The sequence below is a fragment of the Filicampus tigris genome, chromosome 1, assembly GCF_054856515.1.
Source record: "Filicampus tigris isolate MCC_2025a chromosome 1, RoL_Ftig_1.0, whole genome shotgun sequence".
NCBI classification, from domain to species: domain Eukaryota; kingdom Metazoa; phylum Chordata; class Actinopteri; order Syngnathiformes; family Syngnathidae; genus Filicampus; species Filicampus tigris.
The window spans coordinates 35,251,606-35,276,377 of record NC_141217.1 but is presented as its reverse complement, the minus strand read 5'-3'; the positions used below and the strand labels follow the sequence as shown (position 1 = coordinate 35,276,377).

The 24,772-nt window shown below is 43.6% G+C and overlaps 1 protein-coding gene across 4 annotated transcripts in view; it reads left to right on the top strand.

The window, feature by feature from the left end:
* dmd (dystrophin) overlaps positions 1 to 24,772 on the top strand; it is a 166,031-nt gene that overhangs the window by 99,021 nt on the left and 42,238 nt on the right. For 2 of the 4 annotated variants that reach the window (XM_086036582.1, XM_086036576.1), the window contains 21 exons: positions 1,565 to 1,591; positions 2,302 to 2,424; positions 2,520 to 2,692; positions 2,792 to 2,927; positions 4,850 to 5,025; positions 6,173 to 6,320; positions 7,748 to 7,861; positions 8,085 to 8,234; positions 8,318 to 8,416; positions 8,521 to 8,617; positions 9,062 to 9,231; positions 9,983 to 10,100; positions 10,360 to 10,571; positions 10,659 to 10,813; positions 11,221 to 11,410; positions 16,116 to 16,288; positions 16,372 to 16,528; positions 17,877 to 17,988; positions 19,617 to 19,885; positions 19,988 to 20,134; positions 23,025 to 23,088. In XM_086036582.1, the coding sequence (XP_085892708.1) occupies positions 1,565 to 1,591; positions 2,302 to 2,424; positions 2,520 to 2,692; positions 2,792 to 2,927; positions 4,850 to 5,025; positions 6,173 to 6,320; positions 7,748 to 7,861; positions 8,085 to 8,234; positions 8,318 to 8,416; positions 8,521 to 8,617; positions 9,062 to 9,231; positions 9,983 to 10,100; positions 10,360 to 10,571; positions 10,659 to 10,813; positions 11,221 to 11,410; positions 16,116 to 16,288; positions 16,372 to 16,528; positions 17,877 to 17,988; positions 19,617 to 19,885; positions 19,988 to 20,134; positions 23,025 to 23,088 (3,010 nt within the window). The remainder of the gene's footprint in view (positions 1 to 1,564; positions 1,592 to 2,301; positions 2,425 to 2,519; positions 2,693 to 2,791; positions 2,928 to 4,849; positions 5,026 to 6,172; positions 6,321 to 7,747; positions 7,862 to 8,084; positions 8,235 to 8,317; positions 8,417 to 8,520; positions 8,618 to 9,061; positions 9,232 to 9,982; positions 10,101 to 10,359; positions 10,572 to 10,658; positions 10,814 to 11,220; positions 11,411 to 16,115; positions 16,289 to 16,371; positions 16,529 to 17,876; positions 17,989 to 19,616; positions 19,886 to 19,987; positions 20,135 to 23,024; positions 23,089 to 24,772) is intronic. The other 2 variants (XM_086036598.1, XM_086036590.1) reach the window with 1 other exon arrangement.

Genomic DNA, 24,772 nt, shown 5'->3' with positions numbered 1-24,772 from the left:
GAAGCCCCAAAACCAAAAAAAAAGCATAAGTATTGTTTGAACAAAATTAGATTCATTTACCTCATCGCTATTCATCTTTCACACAGCCACTGGAAATAGAAATGTAATTCAGTCCAACTTGCAGGCCAGCGAGAGCTCAAGATTGTGAAATGTGGTTGACTTTTGTCAAAACACTACCGCTTTTGTCCACATGGCGCCGCCATAATCAACAAAAAAAATGACACATGACACAGTGTTGCTTTAATAGACGGTAAGAAATGCCTTAATTTGTTCACAATTTGTTCATCGGCCATTTTCAAAGCAGAGTTTCCCGTATTGCCAGCCCTTTTAGAGAAATTTGACTGAAGTTCCCACACAGTCTTCCATGACAATATAAGGACCAAATCTACCTAAAGAAAGAGCAGACCCTCAAAAAAAGTTGTTCTACCTTTTTCTGTTCTTTTGTAATCAGCAATAGAACATAGGTAGTTTCACCAAAAACACAAGTTTCTGACCAAAAAGCGGAGAAAACAAGCTTTTTGTGAAAGGAAGCATTTCAAGCAGAACAGCGACTTTGACGCTAATGCCGTTTTGCTTTTGGGACACCTCAAACTAAAATACAGCAAAAACCAGACCGAGAAACGGCTTTTGACGACAAAAGAGCATATTTATACATATAACGGGCTGTGAGTGACACTGACTCACCGCATGGCTTGAATTGAACCTCAATGTGTTTTTTTTACATGCTGTTTGCCATTCGCTCCATGAGCGTCTTGTTTCATGACCTCCCGTGATACATACTGTCTATGTGTACCATTTAAATGTATGCAAATCGAGATTCAGCACCTAATCTTTCCTACTCAAGAGCTGTGCTGATCCCAAATCTAAAGCCACACAACACCGCCATCCAGGGGCGGAGCCATGGGCGGGCCTGGGTGTGCACAGGCCCTCCCAGATTGACAGACTGCCCACCCAATGAGATTCATGAAAAAAATCGATACTTTTTTAGTAATTTATGATTAAATTATTTTCGAATAATTGCGTGAAGATATGAACTTCACATTATTCAGTATGCCGTTTTATTTGAACATACGATACGCCGGGACAGGAGGATTGTGCTCGGTGAGGGAAATATTCAGGCCCCACCCTGATTTTTCCAGGCCCACCCGTTAGCCACGTTCTGGCTCCGCCCCTGCCGCCATCTTCAGGCCTCTATTAGTCATTACAGTGGTTTCCAAACACTCATTTTACAGACAAGCTGGGTGAGAGCCTCTTCCATGCATACCTGTTGAAAATTGCACAAATATACGCCGGTGGAAGTAAGTGGTTGGATTTTAGTTGATAAAGAAGAACATCCATGATGGCACTGAATGAGTTAATAGTTCCAGTTACTCAAGTCTCCGTGCTCATTTTTAAGGTTCCTAATCCATAGTTACTTCAGTCATTACTTTGGTCCAATTCTAATCGCAATTCCTGTTTTGAGTTTCTTCACCTTGTGTCACATTGAAGAAATGTCACGTTTGAATCTCATCGGTTTCTCTGTCTGGTTCTGTGCCACCGCATGCCAACCAATGACATTGCGCAGTCCGCCGATGTGCCGATCACTGACAATGTATGTATCCCTCCATCCGATCATGTGCACCCACCAACACACACTTACTGTGATGAGCCTGGACAAAATACACATCTGATTTGTTCCACCGGAGACCCCCGAGACCGTATTGAGTGTTCTGTAGCGTGCGGCTTTTCCGATTACTAGACCTTCTAAAAGCCTAGTGCATCTTACGACGCACATGTAGATGTGGATTTTGTCCAAGCATGAAGAGTCATCATGAAAGCAAGGGAAAGATATCTTTTGTTATTGTCGTACGCTTGTGACCCCAGACTGTACACTTCACACTTAAGGGGCATCCGCTAGCGCCAAATCACTTATTATTTACGCCTACACACCCATTGGCCTGTCGAATGTAATCATGGTCAGTTTTGATCGATACGATCGTTTAACAATATATATATATTTACATGGTAGCTGGGAATGGATTCGATTTACTTGGCTTCGTATTAACCCGGCGATATGCCACTTTGGTCGGCAACTACTTTTTAGTCATGAAAATCGGAAACGGTACATCTTTCTTGTCGATAAAGCAGTACTGAAAAGTCCCTTGATTGCATGCATAATTGTGTGTGGACATTTTCTTTCCAAATTAGTTTTTTTTTTTTTTTTTTTTTTTTTTTAATTAGCTTCTGTTTCATGTGACACAAATATTCCGCTCCGGCCTTGTTAATGTGGCGCATGCTCACTTTTGGTGCGTGTGCCCGCAGGACTATCTGGCAGAGCTGCAGGCGCTGTTACGCCCGGTGGCCGAGGCAGACTTCAAACTGAACTCCCCAGAATACTGGCCCGCAGCTTATCACAACCTACCTCAGCAAGAGCACTGCCTGAAGGTCAGCCGCAAACGTCCAAACGGAACCAAACCCGCTTCAAAAGGTAGATCATAACTTCCCCCCCCCCCCCCCCCCCCCCCCCCCCGCACACACAGGACGTGAAGGCAACTATCGACAAACTGCGCGGCCCAGCGGAGGCGGCGCTGTCCCGCCAACAGGAAGTGGCATCTGGTGCCCGACCTCTGGAGGGCCAGCGGATCCACCAGAGCGCCGCCCTCCTTGCGGCCAACTGGGACAAACTCAACAAGCTGCACAAAGACCGGCTAATGTGAGCAAGAAGAAACGGGAGTGGCATGATCCACGGGTGTTGGGAGACAACTGAAAGGTGTGCGCGCCTGTCCCTGCGTGCGTGTGCGTGCACTTGAAGGCGCTGGCAGGACTGCGACACCAAATGGCAGAAGTTTGTCGTCGACCGGAGGGTGCTGGAGGAGTGGCTTCACGAAGCAGAGGGCGCCCTCAAGATGGCCGAGAGAGAGCCGGCAACGCATCGGCAGCGCCTCAGGGTATACGCGCACATACACACGAATAATAATAATAATAATAATTTAGCATAAAAGCATTGGATGTGGAATCGGTTTAGTTATCGTGGTCATTGGAATCGGGAGTGTCGCAGGAGGGGGGGGGGGGGGGGGCGGGGGGACGTCGAGGACCGGGGTCAGTGACCGAAGCAACAGAGCATGCTTTTCATTGAAGTCAAAAGCGAAAGCGGGAACGCCCACGAACAAGCAGCAGGATAGCAGGGAAGGCCTGGAAAAACATTTCTCACCACAAAACGCCGATTTTAGTCCAAACTCCAGGTGCTCCTCGCCCGCAAAGGATTTTAAATTGTGTAATATTTGAAACGTCATGTTGACAATTATGCCACCTTTCCAAAATGATCACATGACCTACTATGAAAAAAAAAAAGAGTCAATACCGCGTTTGTGAAACTTCTTAAATGGAATCGCAACTTAATTGTTTAGTCCAAAAATTCATTGCTGCGTATCAAAGCAAAATCACAAATCAGCTTTTACTGTCCAAATACCCGAATGGGATTGATACCCAAAACAGTTTATTTAAGGACAGTCGATTCTTGTTCATTGCGAAAAGAAAAATAGCTTGTTGATCCGACGTAACTCAGCAAGCTGACGAGGTCGGACAGGCCACAATTTGCAGTCCTCCAACAAAGTTAGAAAGCAAAGCTAGTCCGCGCAAGATGGCCAAGCTAGCTGAAGTCTGTGATCAAAAGAAATGTGTCCAGTCCACCTCGCGGGTGCCTGTGATCAGCTCTCACACTCCTTATGCGCAGACAGTGATGCATACGAGACCATCTGCTAGCTAGCTGCTAGCCAATCTGCCCCCGACCTCTTTGAATGCGTGGACCGCATATTTATTTTAAAGCTCCCTACACATCTTTCGTCGACTATTTAAAGCAACGAAAGCAAGAATGTTTGGCGCGAGACTAAAGTCGCTCCTGATTTAATTCGATTGTCCTATTAAGGGCCTGATTTGAGTAAATAAAGGTTTATGCGTAGAAAAACAAACTAATGATCTACTTGCCGGGCACAGCCAAACCGCATTTGGCAAAAGCACAAAATGGCCACACATTTGATTTTTCACATTCAAATTTGAAGTCATTCATCAAACGTGGCTCGGGCAAGTTGCGATGGCCGATTCGGCGCGTTAAGGGCGGGTGCCAACCGGCACCGCTGTTTGACTGCGGTCACGTAGGCGAGAAAAAGGAGAGAGGCGACAGATGATGGATCTTTTCCGCTCATGAGAAGATTTTTGAAATGCCAGGGGACAAAAACTATGGTAATATTTCATCTATTCAGCAATACCAAATTCGGAGCTTGTGAATGATTTAAGAAGGAGTCACAAGAAGGAGTCATGCTCACAACTCCCACTTTTAAACACGATATTACGCAGATATGTCAAATTCCCACTCAGTCGGAATGAGTTAAATCAAACAAGGCATCATTTTTGAATGTGGTTTCTGTTAAGTTATGTTTTTCGAGATTATGTTTTGAGCGGACTCTTGTTGGATGTTATGCTCATCAGTGTCCGGTGGAAGTAAAAACTGCTTTTCTCTAAATCTTTCGTTATTGAGTCAATTTCGGCGGCGGGGGACGCTTACGATCCATCCAAAATCATCGGAGCGATACATTTCTTTCCTGTAACTCTGTAATGTCTTCGTTTGCCTCTTCCACTTCCCGTTGCATCACTTCCGAACTTCTTTCTGTACGTGCGGTGCTCTCCCAAACATCCCGTGGTGAAAAGCGTCAGCTAGCAGAAGCACCACACCCGTCTTCTTCTTCTTCTTCTTCTTCTTCTTCATCTGTCGGTGTGAACATGCCATTCAATTGCCTGCCATTTGCAATCTTAGTAAATCGGGCGCGTCTTGCGCAAGGGACCTAAAAGTGTGTGTTGTGCGTGTTTTTTGCAGGACCTGACGGAAGCTGTACCACCGCACGAGGCGGTGTTGAAGAGAGTGACCTCTGCAGGCGAGGACATCAGCCGGATGAGTACGCCGGATGATGCCTCCCGCCTCCGAGCACAACTCAAATTGCTAAATTCTCGCTGGGCACATGTCTGTGAGAAGCTCAATGAACGCAAGAGAAGGTGTGTGTGCGCGACCAAAAATTCTGTCAGCGTGCATCCTGCCGCACTGCAGTTTGGCGTTTATGTTCAAGTTTCACCTTCCTTCCTGCGCACTATTAAGTCAGCCCTCGTTGGTTGACTTTTTAGCCCCTCCCCTGTTGATGCAGTCATAGGATGATTTATAGTACACGTTAGGGCCGTTCGATTTTGCCTCACAAGAAAATCCCGATTATTTTCTCTCAAACCCGATTTGACGATTACGATTTCTTTGTAAAAAGAATGAAAAATGAAGCATTTTGAATGTCTTTTATTTCAACGGAATTTTTCTTTCTTTGAACTCAAAATGCCAGTCAATTTAACTTAACACACACAGAACAATCCATTGGGATTAACAGCATTTTACTTACACAATAGATTTCAGATCTGTTCTTAATCAAACCAATAATGAAAGAAGAAAGTGCATATACCATCTGAAACGAAATCATCAACATGAGAGGAGGTAGACAGTCATGTCTGTCAACCAAACAATCTGTCAGCAAGTCATTTTGCCAACCAGCTAGTGACTAGCCTTTCACGTTTCTCCCTGGTCTTACTTAAACATAAATCGATGATTAGTGCAAACTCAATAATACAATGCGTACGGATGCATAGTCATGACCAGAGGTCCGTTGTAGACGAGAAAAAAAAGTGACGCCTTTCAGACGTTGAGTTACTTGCTCACGGGTTGTATTGTACATGCGGGGCACACACTACACTACAGATCTATTTTTGCCCGATTTATTAACTAAACGCTCACTTGCCTGAGCAAATAGCAGAATCGCCGGTAGCCATGGATGTTGTCGTTGTTTCGGACTGCGCGCTAGTGGGAGGAAGCGGAAATGCAGAGGAAACTACGGTGGCTTAGATACACCAAAAAAAAAAAAAAAATCAAACGTGCCCACTTTAACATCGTTTGATCCAGAAAATTCGATTTCGGTTCAAAATCGCTTCACCGAACAGCCCTAGTGCACGTCAATCATTTTATCAGCGGTACTGATTGAGAGTGTGGATAAAAGAGTAAAGAGAAGTTGAGCGGCCAAGGGGAGGGATGAGAGAGCGATTGGCACGACCACGGCTGCTATCGTCGACAGTAATAATCCCACCGTGACCGCGAGGTGCTGTCCTGCAGATCGGCGGAGGCGCACATGACAGCGGCACACCTACAGGAGAGCGTGGGCTCCGTGACGGGCTGGCTCGACAAGGCCGAGGGAGTTCTGGGCATCCCTCTGCAGCCTGCTGAGCCTCAACACATCAGAGACACGCTGGGCAAAGTGCAGGTAGCCTCGACACACGTTGCACCGGGTCACCCCCGCTGTGTTGTTGCTACTTCGATTAAGATGCCGTCATTCTAGTAGCGCGCTGAATTTTCTGACTAGTCAGGACAAAGTCTGTAACTGGACCTTGAATTGAATATCAAGGGCCTTGAATAAATGCTCAAACAGCTTTCAATCTACTTTGCAAGAGTGTGCATGTGAAAGGGGTGGGGCTTCATTTACATGTTAGTATTTGCAATAATATTGCACAGTGAAGTTCAACCATATCATCATCCTCATCTAAAAAAATTGCTCACTCCATGTTTAACTAAAAAGCACTTTACTTTTGCAAAAGCATGTATCCTTAAAGATGAAGTTTTATATTATGGAATGTAAGGAAAATAATGTATCTTATGATTCATGTGTTGTATTATTATTAGGCTCGTTAGCTTTATTAGCTTTAGCTTTTTCCATATCCAGGCCCAACTTGCTTGATGTGCTTTGCTTCCACATATGGATGTTAATGGCTCACACACGCACACACACCAAATGAGACATTAGTAAACAACGCACACAATGAGGAATGAAGACGCTCGACACAAATATTGTCTTTTTTTCTTGCAAGGAGAGCGCAGGGAAGTGTTCTATTACAGTTCCTATAACCCTCTGCCCGGCTCCCGCGCCTCCTCCCTTTTTATTTTTCTTGCGAGTCCCTGATTACAAAGGTGTTCCGGCTCGAAATGAAAGGGGAGCGAAAGCAGCTGGAACACTATGAACTTGTTTTGTCTATGTGTGTGTGTGTGTGTGTGTGAGAGCCATTAACATATATATGTGGAAGCAAAGCACATCAAGCAAGTTGGGCCTGGATATGGAAAAAGCTAAAGCTAAACCCACAAGCTAATAAAGCTAACAGGCCTAATGATAATCTAACACATGAATCATAATATACATTATTATTCTTACAGGAAGTCAAGCCAAAAATTGTCTTAATAATACTACGTTCTATGACTCTTAACACGGCATTCTGATTAATGTTGTTTTTGTGGGGTATGAGTTAAACAAGAAAATCCACCCATTTTTAGCCATCTCAGGGGGGCGGCCATTTTGCCACTTTCTGTCGACTGCAAATGACAGACACGGCTCACCTGTTTTCTGAAGATGAGCCGTGACTCCATGACTGGTCGTTATCTGAGCCCTGAGAAACTGCGACGTCATTTTCAGTTGACAGAAGTGGCAAAATGGCCGCCCCCTGAGATGGCTAAAAACATTCGCCGTTTAACTCATGTTCGGCAAACGCACTACTAATCAGAATGGCGCATTTTGACGGGCGGAGGCTCAAAGAACATATTTTTGGAAATACATGTTTTGGGTCGACTTCAACGTCAATGCATTTTACAACTTGTTTTTACGCGTACTCTATGTGTGTATGTGTTCTTTCGTTTTTGTGTCAGGCATGTGTGGCGGAACTTCCCAGCAAGAAAGGAGCGGTGGTGGACCTGAACACGCGACAGATTCCTGCTGACAAACAAAAAGACATCAGGATCATCAACACTCGCTGGGAACAGGTTAGCGGGCATACATCTGAATTCTGTCCAACACCGAGTGGCTTTTACATACCGTAACTGTAATGTTTTAAAAGGGTTGTTCAATTTTAAAGATAGCTATTAATCTAGGCAGACGGCCAGAAATGCTATCCCCCTTTTATAACAATATAGAGTAGCACTCGAAACAATTGTGACGTATGAATGTTGTGGTAATGCAGTGTAGCGGTAACTTTTTCGTACTTAGGTGTCCAAGGCTCTGCCCGAGCGACAGCTGGAGATTGAGAGTCTGCTCACGCAACTGGATCGACTCCGGGTTCAGTTGGACTCTCTGTTCGGCTGGGTGTCCAGAACCAGAGCTCAGCTGGAGCGCAGTCCAGATGAGCCCCCACCCGGTGTAGGGCGCACCCACGCACCCACATTTGAGTACGCGCGTGTAGAGCCGTGTACATCATGCACAATGTCCATATGTCGTGGTAGCTCATCGAGGAAGTCCAAGCCAAGCATCCCGAAGTTGAGTCCGTTCTTCAGCGAGCGAATCAGCTACACAAAGATGTTAGTCCGAGCCAATCGGAGAAGGTGTGACAATCGAACGCCGCACGCATACAAAGCACACGTTAAACGAAGCCGAGTGTTTCGGGCGGGAGGCGAATGTCTTTGCGTGTGTATGTTGGTGACAACAGGCCAAGTGCGTGAAGATGAGGGAAGACTGGACGATCATCGTGGAGGTGCTGAGGCAGCATCAGGAAAGGAAAAACCTCCTTGTGGCCATGAAAGCCAGTAAGTCCTCAAAAGATCGAATGTCACCAAAAGTGCTCGGTTTGCGGCACTTTCAACTTAGTTAGCGCTCATCGACTCAACTTGCGAGGAGCTTTAGTGCTTATCCGTGAAAATGAAAGACGTTGTGGAAAAACTCTACATCTGATGGCGGTCACTTTTCAGTTATTCAAAAAGCACCATCAATGTTTTAGTTCTCTAATTAAAAACTAAAGGACACAACGAGCACTAGTTTTTCCACACCTGAAAACAGTTCCTAGCACGATATTTGCTACGCAACATTAGGCTGGAACTGCCCGACAGCTCGCTCTCTGAACATTTTTTAGGAAAAATAAATAAATAAATGGTTCACAAACATTGCTTGCGCGTCTTTGACGCACGTATCTCCGGTGAGTGTTCAAGTGATACCATGATGTGATTTGGTACCAAACCTTGTGCGCGCTCCAGGTGAAACGCTTACGGGGAGTTCCCAGGCCGATTCTGCCGCCCTGGCGCAGTTCAATAAGTCATGGGCGGAGCTCACCGATTGGCTGACCATGCTGGACAACATGGTCCAGAACAAGCGCGTCATCGTGGCCGACCTGGATGACATCAATGAAAACATTGGCCAGCTCAAGGTCACCGACTCACAGTTTCTTTCATCAGTCCTTGCACATCATTCCAACCAGCCACCAATGCTTTGCCTTTCAAAAGAATACATACCGGCGGGGCTACATGTTGAGAGCCCTGGTGTCGAGGTATAAGAAAAATGATATTCATTGATAATCTGTCCCACTAGTTTAGTCATCTGCGCCGTACCGCTTAATAGAATTGGAAAGTATCCCTCACACTCCTTTAATCGTTTCTCCTGTGCGTTAAATGGTCTTTCACTTGTATAGCGCTTTTTTTCCGCATATTAAGACACTCGAAGCGCTTCACACTGACATCATATCTACCTGCTGCTGGCCCCCGAAAGCGAACATTGTACAAGTTTGCTGGTGTCCAGCAACATTCAGAGTGGTTCGCAGGTCGTGCGCGCTACACGTTAGCATTAGCGGCTCGCGTAATCACCGCTAAGTACTGTCGCCGTTTTACAGCGTGTTAACCTTGTTCCAAACAGTCGGGTTTGACCTGTGTGCTATTCCCAATCATCGGTCTTGTATTTCTTTTTTTTTTTTTATTCACTTATTAACACTTTAGCAGAGAGCTATTAAACAGTATCCATTCAACATGAAGGCAAGCTACCTTATCAATATGATAAACTGAGGGTGCAGTTTCGTGAACTGGGGTTACAGATTATTAAATGGATATTATTTTTCATACGTGGCACCAGAGGTCCTCTGCATTGACACGCGGAAATACCTGAAAGGTTGAATGTTATGGGTCCAGGCATCCTTGCAGGAGCTGGAACAGCGACGCCCTCTGCTGGAGAGACAAGTCACTGCAGCCCAGAATCTAAAGAACAAAACTAGCAACCAGGACACACGAAACGCCATCACTGAGCGCAGTAAGACACATTCACAATTGGTCAGAGGTGGCACGAGGACTCACTCTGTACTTAAATAGAAAGTCAGCTACTTGTGTTAAGAAAAATACAAATTCTGCATGGCATCCTTAGTTTTTAAACAACACACATCAGTAGACTTAACTTTTAATCGATTGTTTTAAATGTGAATTTTCTCGCTCCATTTATTTGAAGATACTATTCGGTAACTGATGAAAAAAAGAGTTCGCTAATATGTGACTTTTTTGGGGGGGGGGGCTAGTTGACCGGCTTCAGACACACTGGGAGGACTCTCTGGTTAAACTCTCAGCCAGAAACAAGCAGCTTCACAACATGCTGCAGGACTCCACTGAGTGGCTAAATTCCAAACAGAGGGTCGACGCTCTCATCAAGCGGGCCAGCGACAGGCTGGAGTCCTGGCAGGAGGTCACCTACACAGTGGATGCCCTCGCAAGACAGAATGCTGAACTCAAGGTGCGCTCGATACGAAGCTTGATCACTCCTGATAATTCCATCCCGGTTATGAATTCATTGTCGTTGTCGCCGCTCCCCTCCCCTCAGGGTTTCGCAAACGACTTGCGACAGTGGCAGGGTCAAGTGGATGAAACCAACGTGTTGGCCGACAAACTGCTGACACGTTACGCCAGCGACGACACGCACAAAGTGACTCAAATGAACGACAACGTGGTGGCCATCTGGACACACATCAGCAAGCGGTGCGTGCACTGTCACCCAGCGCCGTTGTGCCCTTTTGGCAACATTGGCAAACGCGAAAGGGCAGCGTGGCCTCCAAATTAAAACCACTTCTTACAATAACTCTTAAAATGGAAAAGCTAACATATTTAAATGTAAAGCAATTCCCAGTTGTTAATACTGCGAACAGTCCACTAGCTGGAAGCCTCGCAGACAATACCCCAAAAATCACCCCACTTAAATCACATGTTTGACATTTTTCATTTTTGAAATTTGACCTTCATGAAGTGCGTATTCATTTTCAGCGTAAAAATGACTGCAAACCGTCGTAACCACATTCTAACTTGTCTGTTTTTGTTTTTACATCAGGAACTATAAAGACAAATCCCAAATCTTGAAATCTTAGGTGTGCACGTTTGTACCTTTCCAGTGTTTCCGACAGGGAGGCGGCTCTGGAAATGGCTCTGAAGTTGTTGCAGCAGTTCTACCTCGATCTCGACAAGTTCCTTAACTGGCTGACGGAGGCCGAGACAACATGCAACGTTCTAATAGCCGCCACCAATGAAGAGAAGCTGGCCGAGCAGCCTGAGGCAGCCCGGAATCTTCTGGCACAATGGAAGGTGGGACACCGTGTACAGTGAACAAACGCCGAGTCACCGTTCGCAAATTGTTTTTTTTTTTTTTTTTCTGGGAAACATCTGTGGAGCATTTGTGATTCCGCTGCAGAAATATTATTTAAGTTTGGCCGTAATTTCATGAGTGCAAGGAGGACTCAAATAGGCAAGGCAAGGCAACTTTATTGATTTTAGCCCATTTCATACACAAGGCACAACCAAACCATAACATTTAAAAGCATTAGCAAACAGAACAACTTTGGCAAAGCAAAGAGAACTAAAGTGGCTTATTAAAAATACTCAAAGAATATGCTTTGACAACATTTAAGCACATTTACAACCAAAAGATTCAAAGACATTTAAAAGGAAAGGAAAGAAATAGAGAGTAGCTTTGTGAAATGACTCAAAGACTGTGCGTGAAATTGATTTAGAAAATGCCTAAAAGCAAGTTAAAAGTATTTCTACTCGGGGCTGACTTCACTTGCGTTGGCAACTTATTCCATTTCCAAAACAGCTTAATGCCGCTTCCTCCTTGTTTGCTTTGAACTCTGGGCTCCAGTAATTGATCCGACGAGTCTGCAGACCCTACTGGGTTTAAATTCAATTAGCAATTCCTTAATGTATTCAGGACACAAACCATTTACTGGTCAGACATTCAGTATTTTATAAAAGTGAAATGGATGGATGGAAGCTTCAAACAGTTGTTTCTTTTTCTTTTCTTTTTATTTTTTTTTTCAGAATTCAAAATATTTTTGCAACAATTAAAAGTACAATTTTGTGTTCCCAGTAGCAGTTCATTGATTTCATAAATACAATACTCTATAGTTTTATTTTTATACACTCAGGTAAAAGAAAAAGAAAAGAAAAGATATGCAGTGTTATGCTCACCTTACATGTTATAACGTTTTTAGTGGCTCTGTGTTTTTTTTTTTTTTGTGTGGTAGACTGACAAAATGCCAATTTGAGTATTTAAGGTTGCCGACCCCTGAGTTTAACCCATTAAGCCCGGGAGTGCATAACCGCGTTTCTACCACTAGAGCCGGGAGCGCTGTTGCGTCATTCTACCTTTAAAGATGGGAGAGCGGATACATTGGTATCTTTTTTTTAATCCAATTCTCCGTCTCTTAGCCAACTTAATGCATCACAATATACACGTGACGGTGTCGCGAGACCGCGGAGGATGTCGTGGAATTTTTTCGAGCCGTAGGTAGGCTAATGGCGGACGCCGTCGATCGCCGGGAGCTCTGCTAAGTAACGGCGGTGCTAAATAGCCAACGCACGACCACTGAAACCAGTCGAACGTGATATGATATGGTTTGTAGACGATGACGATATTGACGTCTTTGTAACAGAATAGAGGATGGTAATTAGCACTCGATTTTTAAAAAAAAATTAAAATAGTGCATCTCTTGCACGTTATTTTTACATCTTCGATTGAAACAGGAAATGATAATAGATTCTGCCTGTGTGAAAGCCACGTGTCTAAGCTCTTTAATTCTTTTGGAATTATGTTTCTGTCTGCTACAGGGGCTGAGATAGGAATCATTTTGTAAGTGTTGAATTTCTGGGAGAACTTCAGGTTTTCAAGGGTAATTCCAAAGGCGACCGACGGTTTTGGGGAGCTGTTGAGACAGGCGCTTTAGTCCTTTAATGGGTTAAACTATCATTATTATTATTATTAGTTTATACCTACTACTAGTAATAATAATATTGCCAATTACTAAAAAAAAAATGGTTGCATTAAAAGGATTTTAATGTTCCAGCCGGAGATGCTCTGAAATCAGTGCGTTACTATCCATGAACTTACCTCTGATCCCTTTGGAGAGGCGAATACACCACTGGACTGACCATCAGCCAATCGTAGGGCACATCCAATTCAATCACATGCTCATTCACACCTATGCACAATTTTAAAGTCTTTATTAACCTAACTTGCTCATGGGAGAAAGCAGACGACCCGGTGGAAGCCTTTGAACCATGTCAAATTGCGAAGTGGTCATTTGGGCTCGCAAAAACATTCATGATTCGTTTCAATCCCCAAGTCTGGACTTGCCGTCGGGAATTCTGACGTGGCAACTTGTTGCGATCTGATTGGTCGGTGTCAGACAAGCGGAAAAAAAAAAAAAGAGAAACCCGCAGCTTTGTGGGTGTTACAAAGTGAAAGCTCTGTTCCTGCCAGAGAAAAGATTTTGACCTTTTGGCCCTCCCGCACGCACATTCCGGCAGATGCGTCGTTGTCGTTGTTACGCGCACACACACAAAAGCATTGTGGCAAATTATTTTCCAGTGCGCGCTGGTTGAAATTCATGCCTTTGCACACATCCTTCACATCACACTGGCAGCTCCTTGGGCACAACAGCAGCCCTGTATGCGCCGCTGAGATGGCCTTCTGTGCCCAATTAGAATGGCGGATTGCAGCACAGCCTCACTTCCAGAGACTCGAACACGCACACGCACGCGCACGCACGCACACACGCTTCAGTACTGCAGGCGGATAAGACTTAATTGGGAAATGAGCGCGCTCATAGTTGGTTGCATCCTTTCAAGTTCTGGACTCATCATCTCTTTTTTTACGTCTCCCTTCATTTCTTTGCGCTGCTTCTTGTCCACGGCTCTCGTCATCCGCCTCCCTCTCGCGCACACGCTACAGCGACACGCGCGCACGCATATACGCGCCCAAACAGATGGCATTGTTTCACCCACTGGGAATTCATCTTCCTGAGCGACAAGACGCGATAGACGCTGCAGCTCTTTCCTTGTTTACATGCGGGACTCCTGACTTTTTTTTTTTATTTTTTTTTATTTTTTTTTTCTCAGCATGTTGCGAAGAAAGGCCTACCAGGTTCAGGTTGGCAAAGACAATAAAACTCTCTCCTCTCTTGTTGCTCCGAGGTGATCGTCCAGTCCTCAGGCTTTGTGTCAGCTTTCCTTCAACTGCTGTTCTTCTTTAGTCTAAAAATTGTTGGGGGTTTTCGCTGCAATGCAAATGGGTGTCGTCTAGCGTTATGCGAGTGGAACATTTCTTTTCTAAAATGGCAACTGCCGCACCAGTTTTTTTCTCATGTGAATGTTTTAACGGCAGATCACCGGTAATGTAGAGATACGCTGGCCTTTGCTGCACTAAGCGCTGGAGTGAATCCTGCAAGGTGATTAAAGGTGGTTGGCGGAACGGTTGCCTGTCTCCACTGGTGACCACTGGAGGGAGGGATGGATGGCGGTGCTACGATTTGAGATCTTGTTCAGAAAATCGGCAAACGGTGTACGAGGGGGGTGGCAGAGCGGTGGAGAATTTCCAGTAAATTTCCACGGGGAAGATAAGATTGGGAATTTTTCTAATATCGTATTCCAAATTGAAGAGTTCCCGTGAGAATCGTAGGAATTGAGCGGAATTTAATGGAAAGGTACCGCATTCAAGCATAGATATAAACTTTTATTTTTTTCAATGGCAGTCAATGAGTTTTAAAAAGCATAACATGTCAACAGATTTATTTATAAGTAGGATCACGTAAACGTTTTATTGAATAATCAATTCTTTCATTGAAGAACGAAAACATGAATGGTGAGTTTAGGGCTATAACTAACAAGTATTTTAATGATTGAGTAATTCATTTGTAGATGATTTGGATAATCTAGTAGTCTTTGAAAAAAAACAATTAAAAAACAGGACATTACTCTCAATCGACTGCAGAAAATGCACAAACGAGATTCAGTTGTGGCTATGGTCCACAACATCTGTCAGAAAATTGAGAAAAATGTTTGTTTTCCAAAGTAAAAGCAGTTTGCAAATGTCTTATTTTGAAAAAAAAAAACAACAACAAAGATCATCAGTTTGCTGTCGAGAAGAACTACATAAATCGGACAATATTTACTGTTGAGAAGATGAAATTCCGAGGATTTGGAAAATTTCAAATTAAATGGCATATCGGAGGGATTCATCCATTTCTAAAAATAATATTTCAACATGCGCTTGAAACTTGTGACTCAGGTGCATGACATCGTATTAGATTTGAAGTCTAACAGTCAGACAATCAATCCCAATTCCTTGGAATCTATGAAGAAAGACATAGAACAGGGGTGTCAAACAAACGGCCCGCGGGCCGGAACCGGCCCCCAAGGAGGTTTGATCAGGCCCGCATGATCATTTAAATGTGCAAAAATGCATAAAAAACACAGAATATGTATTTTTAATATGATGCAATTCATGAATTATCCGCTAGGGGGCACACTGTTTTGATCAGAGTAGAAGACAACATTGTTTAAAAATTCCTTTCTTTATGAATCTCGTTTAATCATAAAGCGCATGACTATATTTTTCAATACTAATTACTTGTTAAAGTGCCTTTGTACAATCAGTGGGATCGGTTGCGAAGCATATACGTGAATGATAAAAGTAAATTGCACATTTGTCTAAGAAAACCTAAGGTGTTTTGTAAAAGCAATGTTCATTAAATGTCAACATTTTCCTAATGTTCTTGTGCTTTCTTTACACCAAAACAGCGGAAATGCATGAGATTTGGGGTTATTTATAGCTGAGGACAGCATTGTTTTAATGGTCCGGCCCACTTGACATCTACGGAGGCCGCCGTATGTGTCCCACAATGTGAAATGAGTTTGACACCCCTGACCATAGAAGAAGAGACACGCCCAACGTAGAGCCACCGACTCTATTTCAAAGATGGCCAAAGATCTCACCATCTTTGTGCGTTGCCAGGACCTGGAGGCCGAGGTTGACGGCCACACAGAGCTGTACCATTCCCTTGATGAGAAGGGCCACAGGATTCTGAGCTCACTGGAGGACTCGGAGGATGCCGCGCTCCTCCACAGACGTTTGAACAACATGAACCAGCGTTGGAACGATCTGCGCAGCAAGACTCTCAGCATGAGGTGAGGGAAAGGCAAAGTTAAAAAGATGCTTTGAACGTGTCCGCTCGCGGAGGGATGACCGAGTGTCCGTTTGGGTCGAAAAGGGCTCACTTGGACTCGGAGATGGCACCTTGGAAGAGGCTGCATATGTCGCTGCAGGAGCTGCTAAACTGGTTGAGGCTGAAAGCTCAGCAGCTGGAGCGGGAGATGCCAGTAGGTGGCGACGTCCCTGCCGTCCAGAACCAGTTGGACACTCACCGGGTAGGATGACCTGCACCTGTCGTACACACGCGCTTGGCAAAATTTGACTTGGCTGATGGCGGTGGTAGTTTTGGAGCCCTTTACAGAGGAGCATTTGAACTGAAAATAGATGAAATGTGGTCTTTTGGCCGTTCATTTTAACCAAGGCAAAGGCATTTTGTTGTTTGAAAACATCACTCAAAACGATGGCAAACGTCATCACGAGGCTGTTAATACCTTAAAATTTTATCGGTGGTTTGCTTGATGTGAGATGTTATTAATTTACATATTGCTTGTCAAAGTAGAACAGGGATTATCTTAATAATGGATTGTTTTCATGACATGAAATTACAAAATGAGATTACACTAAAAGGGTGACAAATAGAGATAGATCGATATGCTTTTTTCAGGGCCGATACCGATTATTCGTAGTCAAGGAGGCTGATAACCCATATTTGGAGCCGATATTCATTTTCAAAATCTAATGAAAATTGTACTCTTAACTTTGTTGTAACTTTAAGCATGTTTATTGTACAATGTTTCAGTTTTGCATAATGGTGATTCAAAAAAAATAAAATCATTATTACAAGACATTTTTGACAGTATACATCTCTGTTATAAAATTCTAACAAAAAGTTCAGGGAGCACCCAGGACTGTCAGCATGTCTTAAAAAGGATAAAGGAAAAAACTTAAACAATAGCTCCATGTAGTTTTTCAACAGTGAAATGAAAATTTCTATATGACAGAAATGTTAAACTTTCACATGTCTTTGTTTTGATTTCCACAGTTTTAAATAGATTTATTATCGGCCAGCGGAGTTTTAAAAGAGGCCGATGCCGATATTCGTCAAAAAGCCAAATATCGGTGCCGATAATCGGCCCGGCAGATAATCGGTCTACCCCTAGTGACGAATCTATGCCCGACTCAAGGAGGCGCCAATCGACATAGAAAGCGCCTCAAAACCAGACGTTTGGCTCTGTACGGAATACAGCTCTGTTGTGTTTATGTTCAGTTGAGCTCCTACTTACCGGTATATGCATATTTCTACAGTCACATGCAAATACTCCTGCAAATTGTATTAAAAGGTGTGTGTGTGTGTGTGTGTGGTGGTAGGGACCTAAATAATAAATGATAAATTTACTACCGCTCAACTAAATTCAGCCCCCCCCCCAACCATCGCGACCTGAATCGTTGTTTTCATCGACAAAATCAGACCTCATGTTGCCGTGACGTTATACAAATCAAAGGCATGAGTAAATGGAAAATGCAGGTTCAATTAAAATCCCATTTTATGCTAACCCCAAAAATGTTCCACAACGAAGACTAGCATGGCGTGTCCAAGTGACGCGTTTGGATGTGTCCTTTCAGGGCTTCAGGCGGGACGTAAGAGCCAAAGAGCCTGTTGTGACCAAGGCGCTTGACGATGTTGGAGTCTTCCTCTCCCAATTGCCCCACGAGCCTCCATCACCTGAGCAGCGAGGTAACATACTCAGAAATTCATCTAAGACTAAGGATAAGGAGTAAGCACAACTTACTTTGATGTTTCTCACACTCGAAAAAAAAATATGTTTGGAAAAAAAATTAATCACAGAAATGATGACGTTAAAAAGAAATGATGAGGTGACTTTAAAACAGCAGCTTCATATGTCTGTCCATTTTGTCTGTCGGGTGACGGGCAAACTGGACCCTATCCCTATCTAAAAAAACATTCACACTCACATTCAATTTAGAGTCTTCAAACTCCCGAAACATTCTACTCCAATTTTCACAGGGTTTCTTACAAATACTCTTTTTTCGGGTGGTCTTATTCTTGAGTTGTCTACTTTATTTAATTGCTACATTCATTGATTACAGCCTGACCTATCTCACAAAGTGGTCAAGTTGTCAAAAGTATGGCATGAATAGAGTAGCTCAAAGGTTTATTTACACTTTACATTAGTACTTGGCAGGATTGACTTTTATAGCAAGAATCTGTCTCGGATGTTTTTGGCTGTACTCTTTGAATTTTCCCACCTTGTCACATACTTGTGACACTTGCAAAGGGCTGGACACTAGAGAAAAATGCTTTTTATGCCACCGCTATGGGGTGTCCTGGGCTATCACACAACCGTCGTGGTGACTAATAGCCTGTGAAATAACAGCGAGGCCTCAGGCGTCAATTTCCCCAAGATTCAAGGTTGTGTTTGAGAGTTTTGCGGAGCTGTATGTAAAGTTTTTTGTGGCTCTTCAGAGTAGGTCATTTCTTATTTTCACATTGAACACTTGTTAGTGATTAGGTTCCAGATTTTGGGCTTTATTTCCCGCAAGAAGGTTATTGTCACCATGCGTCCAAGGTCAGAGGTCATCTGAGGTCTTTGTTCCCAACAATACTGCTCACAGTTACCCCAGTTTTCATTTGTTTCGGGATCAGCACTTTCCAGTTTCGGGTGGAATTTTTTCATTCTGGTTTATTCCTTGTTCGGTCTTTTAGAGAATTGCGTGAAAGTGGCCTCTTCATCTCAAGCGTCGGTCCCTGGCATTCACGTAGCAATGGTCGCATGCGGAGGTTAACAAACAAACTTGGTGGTGCCATGGCAACAGCCCAGCTACGGCTCAAGTTTCATGAGCCGCCGGGCGCAATGGAACGAGGGAGGCAGGAATCCAGCTGTTAATAACCGAAGGCACAAAGCGCTTTCCCGTTGCACCGAGAAAGTTCACGCAGTATTTTTGGATTGTGTGACATTTGATTTGGTTTGCATGTAGGTAGCCAACCCGCCTCGTCTTTATTTAGCCCCCTCCAAGCCAGCAGGTGTCTTTTGGTGTCTGATGAAATCGAACAAGTCCCCACTTTTTTGAATGACAGAACGTGTAATGACTTGAGCAACGTTGTTGTTTGTCATGTCACGGTAACGTGTGACTAGCTGCGCGACAATGCTAAAGTCTGTAAAGTCGTGTGTAGCTGACTCTATTTACTTTTTGGGTGACACCATAGTCACAAACGCTGCTTTTTTTTTTTTTTCTCCTCTAAAAGCCTTTTTAACCACAGTATAGAAACAAATGTGACAAATAACATATGTCAAGTTGTGGAACAGGACCTAAATATGATTTGAGTCCCTGTTTGCGTCCCAGACATCGGTTCCATGGAGCGCGCCCAAAACGTCGGGCGAATCCTGCGTATGGAAGCAAATGACGTGATGACCAAATGGGAGCGGCTTAATAGCAACTCTTCTGATTGGCTGAGGAGGCTGGAGCTTGCTCTGCAGCGACTGATGGAGCTGCTGGAGGCGGAGGACCTCGTGGATGGGCAGCTGAGGCAAGCGGAGATGGTGAAGGACGCTTGGGAGCCCGTCGGTGACCTGCTCATCGAATCGCTGCCTGAGCACATCCAAAGAGTCAAGGTGCCGTTTGTGTTCTGTCCGCACAGTCAGTCAGTCGTTACCGTGAGGGGGGGGGGAAAAAAAATAATCGAACTTCCTTGCGCTGGCATGTGTGTGGCAAAGGAGTTCCAGGAAGAGATCGCTCCCATTCAGGAAGACGTAACGCACATGAACCAGTTGGCGTCCACGTTCACTCTGCCCGAAATCCAGTTGTCGCCCAGCAACCTGAAGCGCATTGAAGAACTCAACACACGCTGGAAATTGTTGCAGGTACTCTCCGGTGTCCTCAGAAAGGGATCTTGACATTAGTGTAATGTCATTTTTTTTTTTTTTAATCCATATATGAATTTGTGGCGGCACCGGTTAGCACACACTCACAGTTCAGAGGTCGCGGGTTCGATCCCGGCTCCAGCCTGCGTGGGTTTTCACCGGGTACTCCGGGTTCCTCCCACATTCCAAAAACATGCATGGTTGGTTAATTGCTCACTCTAAATTGCCCCTAGGTGTGATTGTGAGTGCGGATGTTTGTCTTTGTGTGCCCTGCGATTGGCTGGCAACCAATTCAGGGTGTCCCCCGCCTACTGCCCCGAAGTCAGCCAGGAAAGGCTCCAGCTCACCCATGACCCTAATGACCGTGAAGGAGAGAGTGTTGATATTTTTAAAGACGTTAGACCACGATTGCACGCCCCAGTCACTGTACCCGAACATTTTGACGACAGAGACTCGTCACACTTTGCTTTGCAGCACTGGTACCTCTAAAAATATAAATATAGTTACGTATGACTGTAACGCACAATGAATATAGAGACATTTTTCATTGGCTGTTAAATCTGTGACGATTCAAATTTGGAATTGAAGAAAAAAAAAAACAGTGGTCAGTCGTCGGCCAAAACTATCCGGCACACTGTGCAACAGTTGAGCCCGTTTCAGACGTGTTGCCAGCTGTCAAACAAATCAAGGAGAAGACAGATCTGCCGTCACTTGTGGAATCTACTGAGGAATCGAAAAGGGGCTCAAATCGTCACCAGAAGAATCGACCTCCGTATTTAGTTCACTACCTGCCTTGAAGGAGGAAGGGAACCAAGCAGCCACCTGATGATTGTCCTTGGGCAGAATAGAGTCAAATTGATCCACGTGGGTCAAAATGACCTGCCGACAGCATTGTAAAACTGTGACTGTGATTCTTACAAGCTGACCGTAATGTAACATTGAGACAAACAGGACACACCTGCAATACACGTGCCTCACTGATGGCAAATATATGAAACAAAGCACATTTGCTTTCTTCTCGATCACAGTTTCCAAAATTAGAAACATGTTTCCTCGTCCGGGGCTCCAACAAACATGAATCAAAAAGCAACTTGCCGAGGGATTCCGTTCCCTCGTTTTGAGCGATAAAATTGGCTTGCAGCTCAACACGCACGCCCCAATAAAAATGAAGTCAACAACCAGTTCACATTTGTGCTGCTAAAATCTGTTGCATAAGATAGTTGTCAGTCAAAATAATTCTTGCTGCGTCTGGTAGGCGGCTGTCGTCTGACTCCCGCATGCACAGTAAAATACAACCGACTGATCATTGCACGAGCTCTTGAAACCTTTAAAATGGTCATATTGATACGGAGCATTTTTTTTTTTCCGGCTCCCTACTTTCAACTATTACTACCATGAGAGATGAAAAGAGAGGAGCAGGTACCCGCATGCTGAAGTCCCTTGAAACAATCGGGGTCTTTGCTCAGAACACTGTCAGCACAAGCACTCACACATTGAGTAATCGCATCAAATTCCTCGAGCTCCTATTCATTTGAACAATTCCAACTAGGTTACTATGGATACGGGGGGCAAAAACAACTGGAGTGCGAATGGCTTGGGTGGATGGCTTGTGTTTGCATGAAGGTACAAAATAAAATGCAAAAAGGAAATCACGGGGCTTGACTTTCACATCCTCATCTGATCCTCATCGCACAATTTGCTCATCGACTCCCTCCCAAGTGTGTCCTGCGGATTGTTGTGGATGAAAGATGGTTAATTAGTTGAGTGCTTCATTCTGGCTGGATTACATACTTGCTCTGTTAAGGAAACGCCGAGACACTTCTGGTGATTCACTTTTTTTTTTTTTTTTTTTTCAAATAGTTCCTCGATCAAAAAAAAAATCAGCTCCCGCTACATCCCTGTGGGGGCCCCACGTACGAGAACATTATTGGGATTAGTACAGCTTCTGTAGGCTTTCGGCGGCTACTTCCTGCAGGGAACCACGCCCTCAGGCATCGGCTGGCTTTGCGTCGTCTCTCTCCATTTTAGGGGTTTAATTTCACGAGAAATGCTGGAGCATTTGGGTGACGCAGTCAAAGAGTGGCTGAATAATTATGAATTTCTATGAATGCCAGCTCACTGTAGGAGATGCCACATATCCTGCAGCATACTGAAAAAATAACACACATACTCACACGCGCACATACATACATATGCACATATTTATATATATATATATATATATATATATACATACATACATACTGTATATATATATATATATACATACTGTATATATACTGTGTATATATATACATATATGTATATATACTGTGTATATATATATATATGTATATATACTGTGTATATATATATATGTATATATACTGTGTATATATATATATATGTATATTTACTGTGTGTGTATATATATATATGCTGTATATATGTATATATACTGTGTATATATATACATGTACTGTATATATATGTATATATATATACATACTGTGTATATATATATATATATATATACATACTGTGTATATATATATATATATATATATATATATATATATATATATATATATATATATATATATATATAGAGAGAGAGAGAGAGATTTTTTTTCTCTCCTCCTTTGTCTATAACATTAGCATTTTAATTGACACGGTATTATAATATTTTTGTTATTTAGTTCAACGTGACACGCACAATTTTAGAAACACAAGTACAGTTCTCCACCACTGCAAACAATCCATCTATCCATCCAAAGCAGAATTTTTAATTAGGTTCTCATATTTGATCCCATTGGATTGTGTACCTAATGAAGTGCTAAGTTTAAATTCATGGAGATATAATTAGGCACAATGAATAATTATTGTTTTTTTCCCCCTTTTCCTCCCTCAGGTCTCAGTCAATGAGCATCTAAAGCAGCTGATGGATGCACAACAAGACTTTGGACTCCTTCATGGTGAGCAAAACACTCTTTCTCATGACGGTCTATTCATGTAACTTTCAGTCATGTCAGTAAATTCCAATATGACCTCTGGACTCTTGAATCCATAGTGCTTGTCAGGTATGATTTGAGTTTCATATTGACTCTGGGAGATGTGGATGTGCTCTGAGCCACCTGTCAAATTATACTCTTCAACTAACGTGGATTGACGGCGCACCAATGGTGTTTAAAGAATAACTGTCCACTGTTCTTATGCAAGTGGAGCTCAAGTAGGAGTGGTGCGCTAGCTGCTGGCTAATACCGTCGCCTTCATAAGCTTCACGGTGCTGAACTAATGTAGCTTGCGGGGCTAATTATTGTACTCCATTGGCACTGTTTGTGGTTGCAGTAATGAACAAGACAGGCTTCTTCATGAACTGCAAAAGTGTAGTGTGCAGAAGCAGAAAAAGGACAATGTTGTATTTTTCATGATTACCACATTAGGTAGGGCTGGCTATTAATGTGTAAATTGTTGGCAACAAAAAGCGAGTGCACCCCGAAGTGAAAATGTCCAAATTGTACCCGGCGTCAACAATTTGCGTGACCACCATTATTTTGCCCGCACTCTATTAGCCCTCTTCGGCGTGGAGCTCACCAAAGCTCAGCAGGTTGCCACTGGAATCCTCGCCCACTCCTTCATGGCAACATCACGGAACTGGTGGACGTGGCAGACCTTGTGCTGTGCAACTCATTGCCAAGGACATATTTATTTGTCTTTTCACAGTCCAGCCATTCAATCCCAGGAACTTGTTTATATTTTTTTTCAATTTTTTTCTGAAAATATCTGGCAGTGATTGAGTTAAATGTTCTCTTTCGGGTGCATTCACTTTTGTTGCCGGCCGTTTAGATGTTCATGACCGTGTGTTGGGTATATTTGAGGGGACAGTAAATTTACACTGTTAAACAAGCTGTACACTGATAACTTTACATTATAGTGTCCTTTCTTCAGTGTTGTCCCATGTTCTGGGTCCTGTAGAACGACCAAGATATCATTCTGGCTTTGACGTTTTAGGCTACATTCTTGTTTGTTAAATCTGATATTTTTATGTACTCATTCACATTAAAAAAAAAAAAAAAAAAAAAAAAAAGTGACACGCACATGTAAAAAAAATGGTAACATCGAATTTTGCATGCATCCATTGAACTATTACAAAGTCGTTCAGTACATTATAATAGTACAGGGGTGGCCAACCACTCAAAGGCAAAGAGCCACAATTTTGAGTGCGTTACCGCAAACCGCCACGGCATACACATACACTTGATACCTTGATTGTCGGATGTAATCCGTTCCACCAGCACGTTCAAACGAGCCCTCCGCACACACCGCATTGCTCACGTTGTGTAACACTGACATTTTTCCTCACAATCCTATCGCGGGCCAAAATTACATTTTCATCAGACAAACCCGCTGTAACAATATCTCAAAAGCTCATGGTTTGATTTTATCACGGTATTGATGTCACAGTGTGACGTTTATCAGAGCTGGCCATTTTACAAAAAACGTGCCGTCCGTTGATGGCCTACGGCCGGGGTACCCTTCCGCCGTCCGTTTATCCGCCATTTTCTCCGGCCAGACCAAATAGTAATCATATATGGACTACCATTTTAAACGGGCTTCCGTTAGCGTTCCGACTACCAAGTTCGAGAAAATGATTATCTC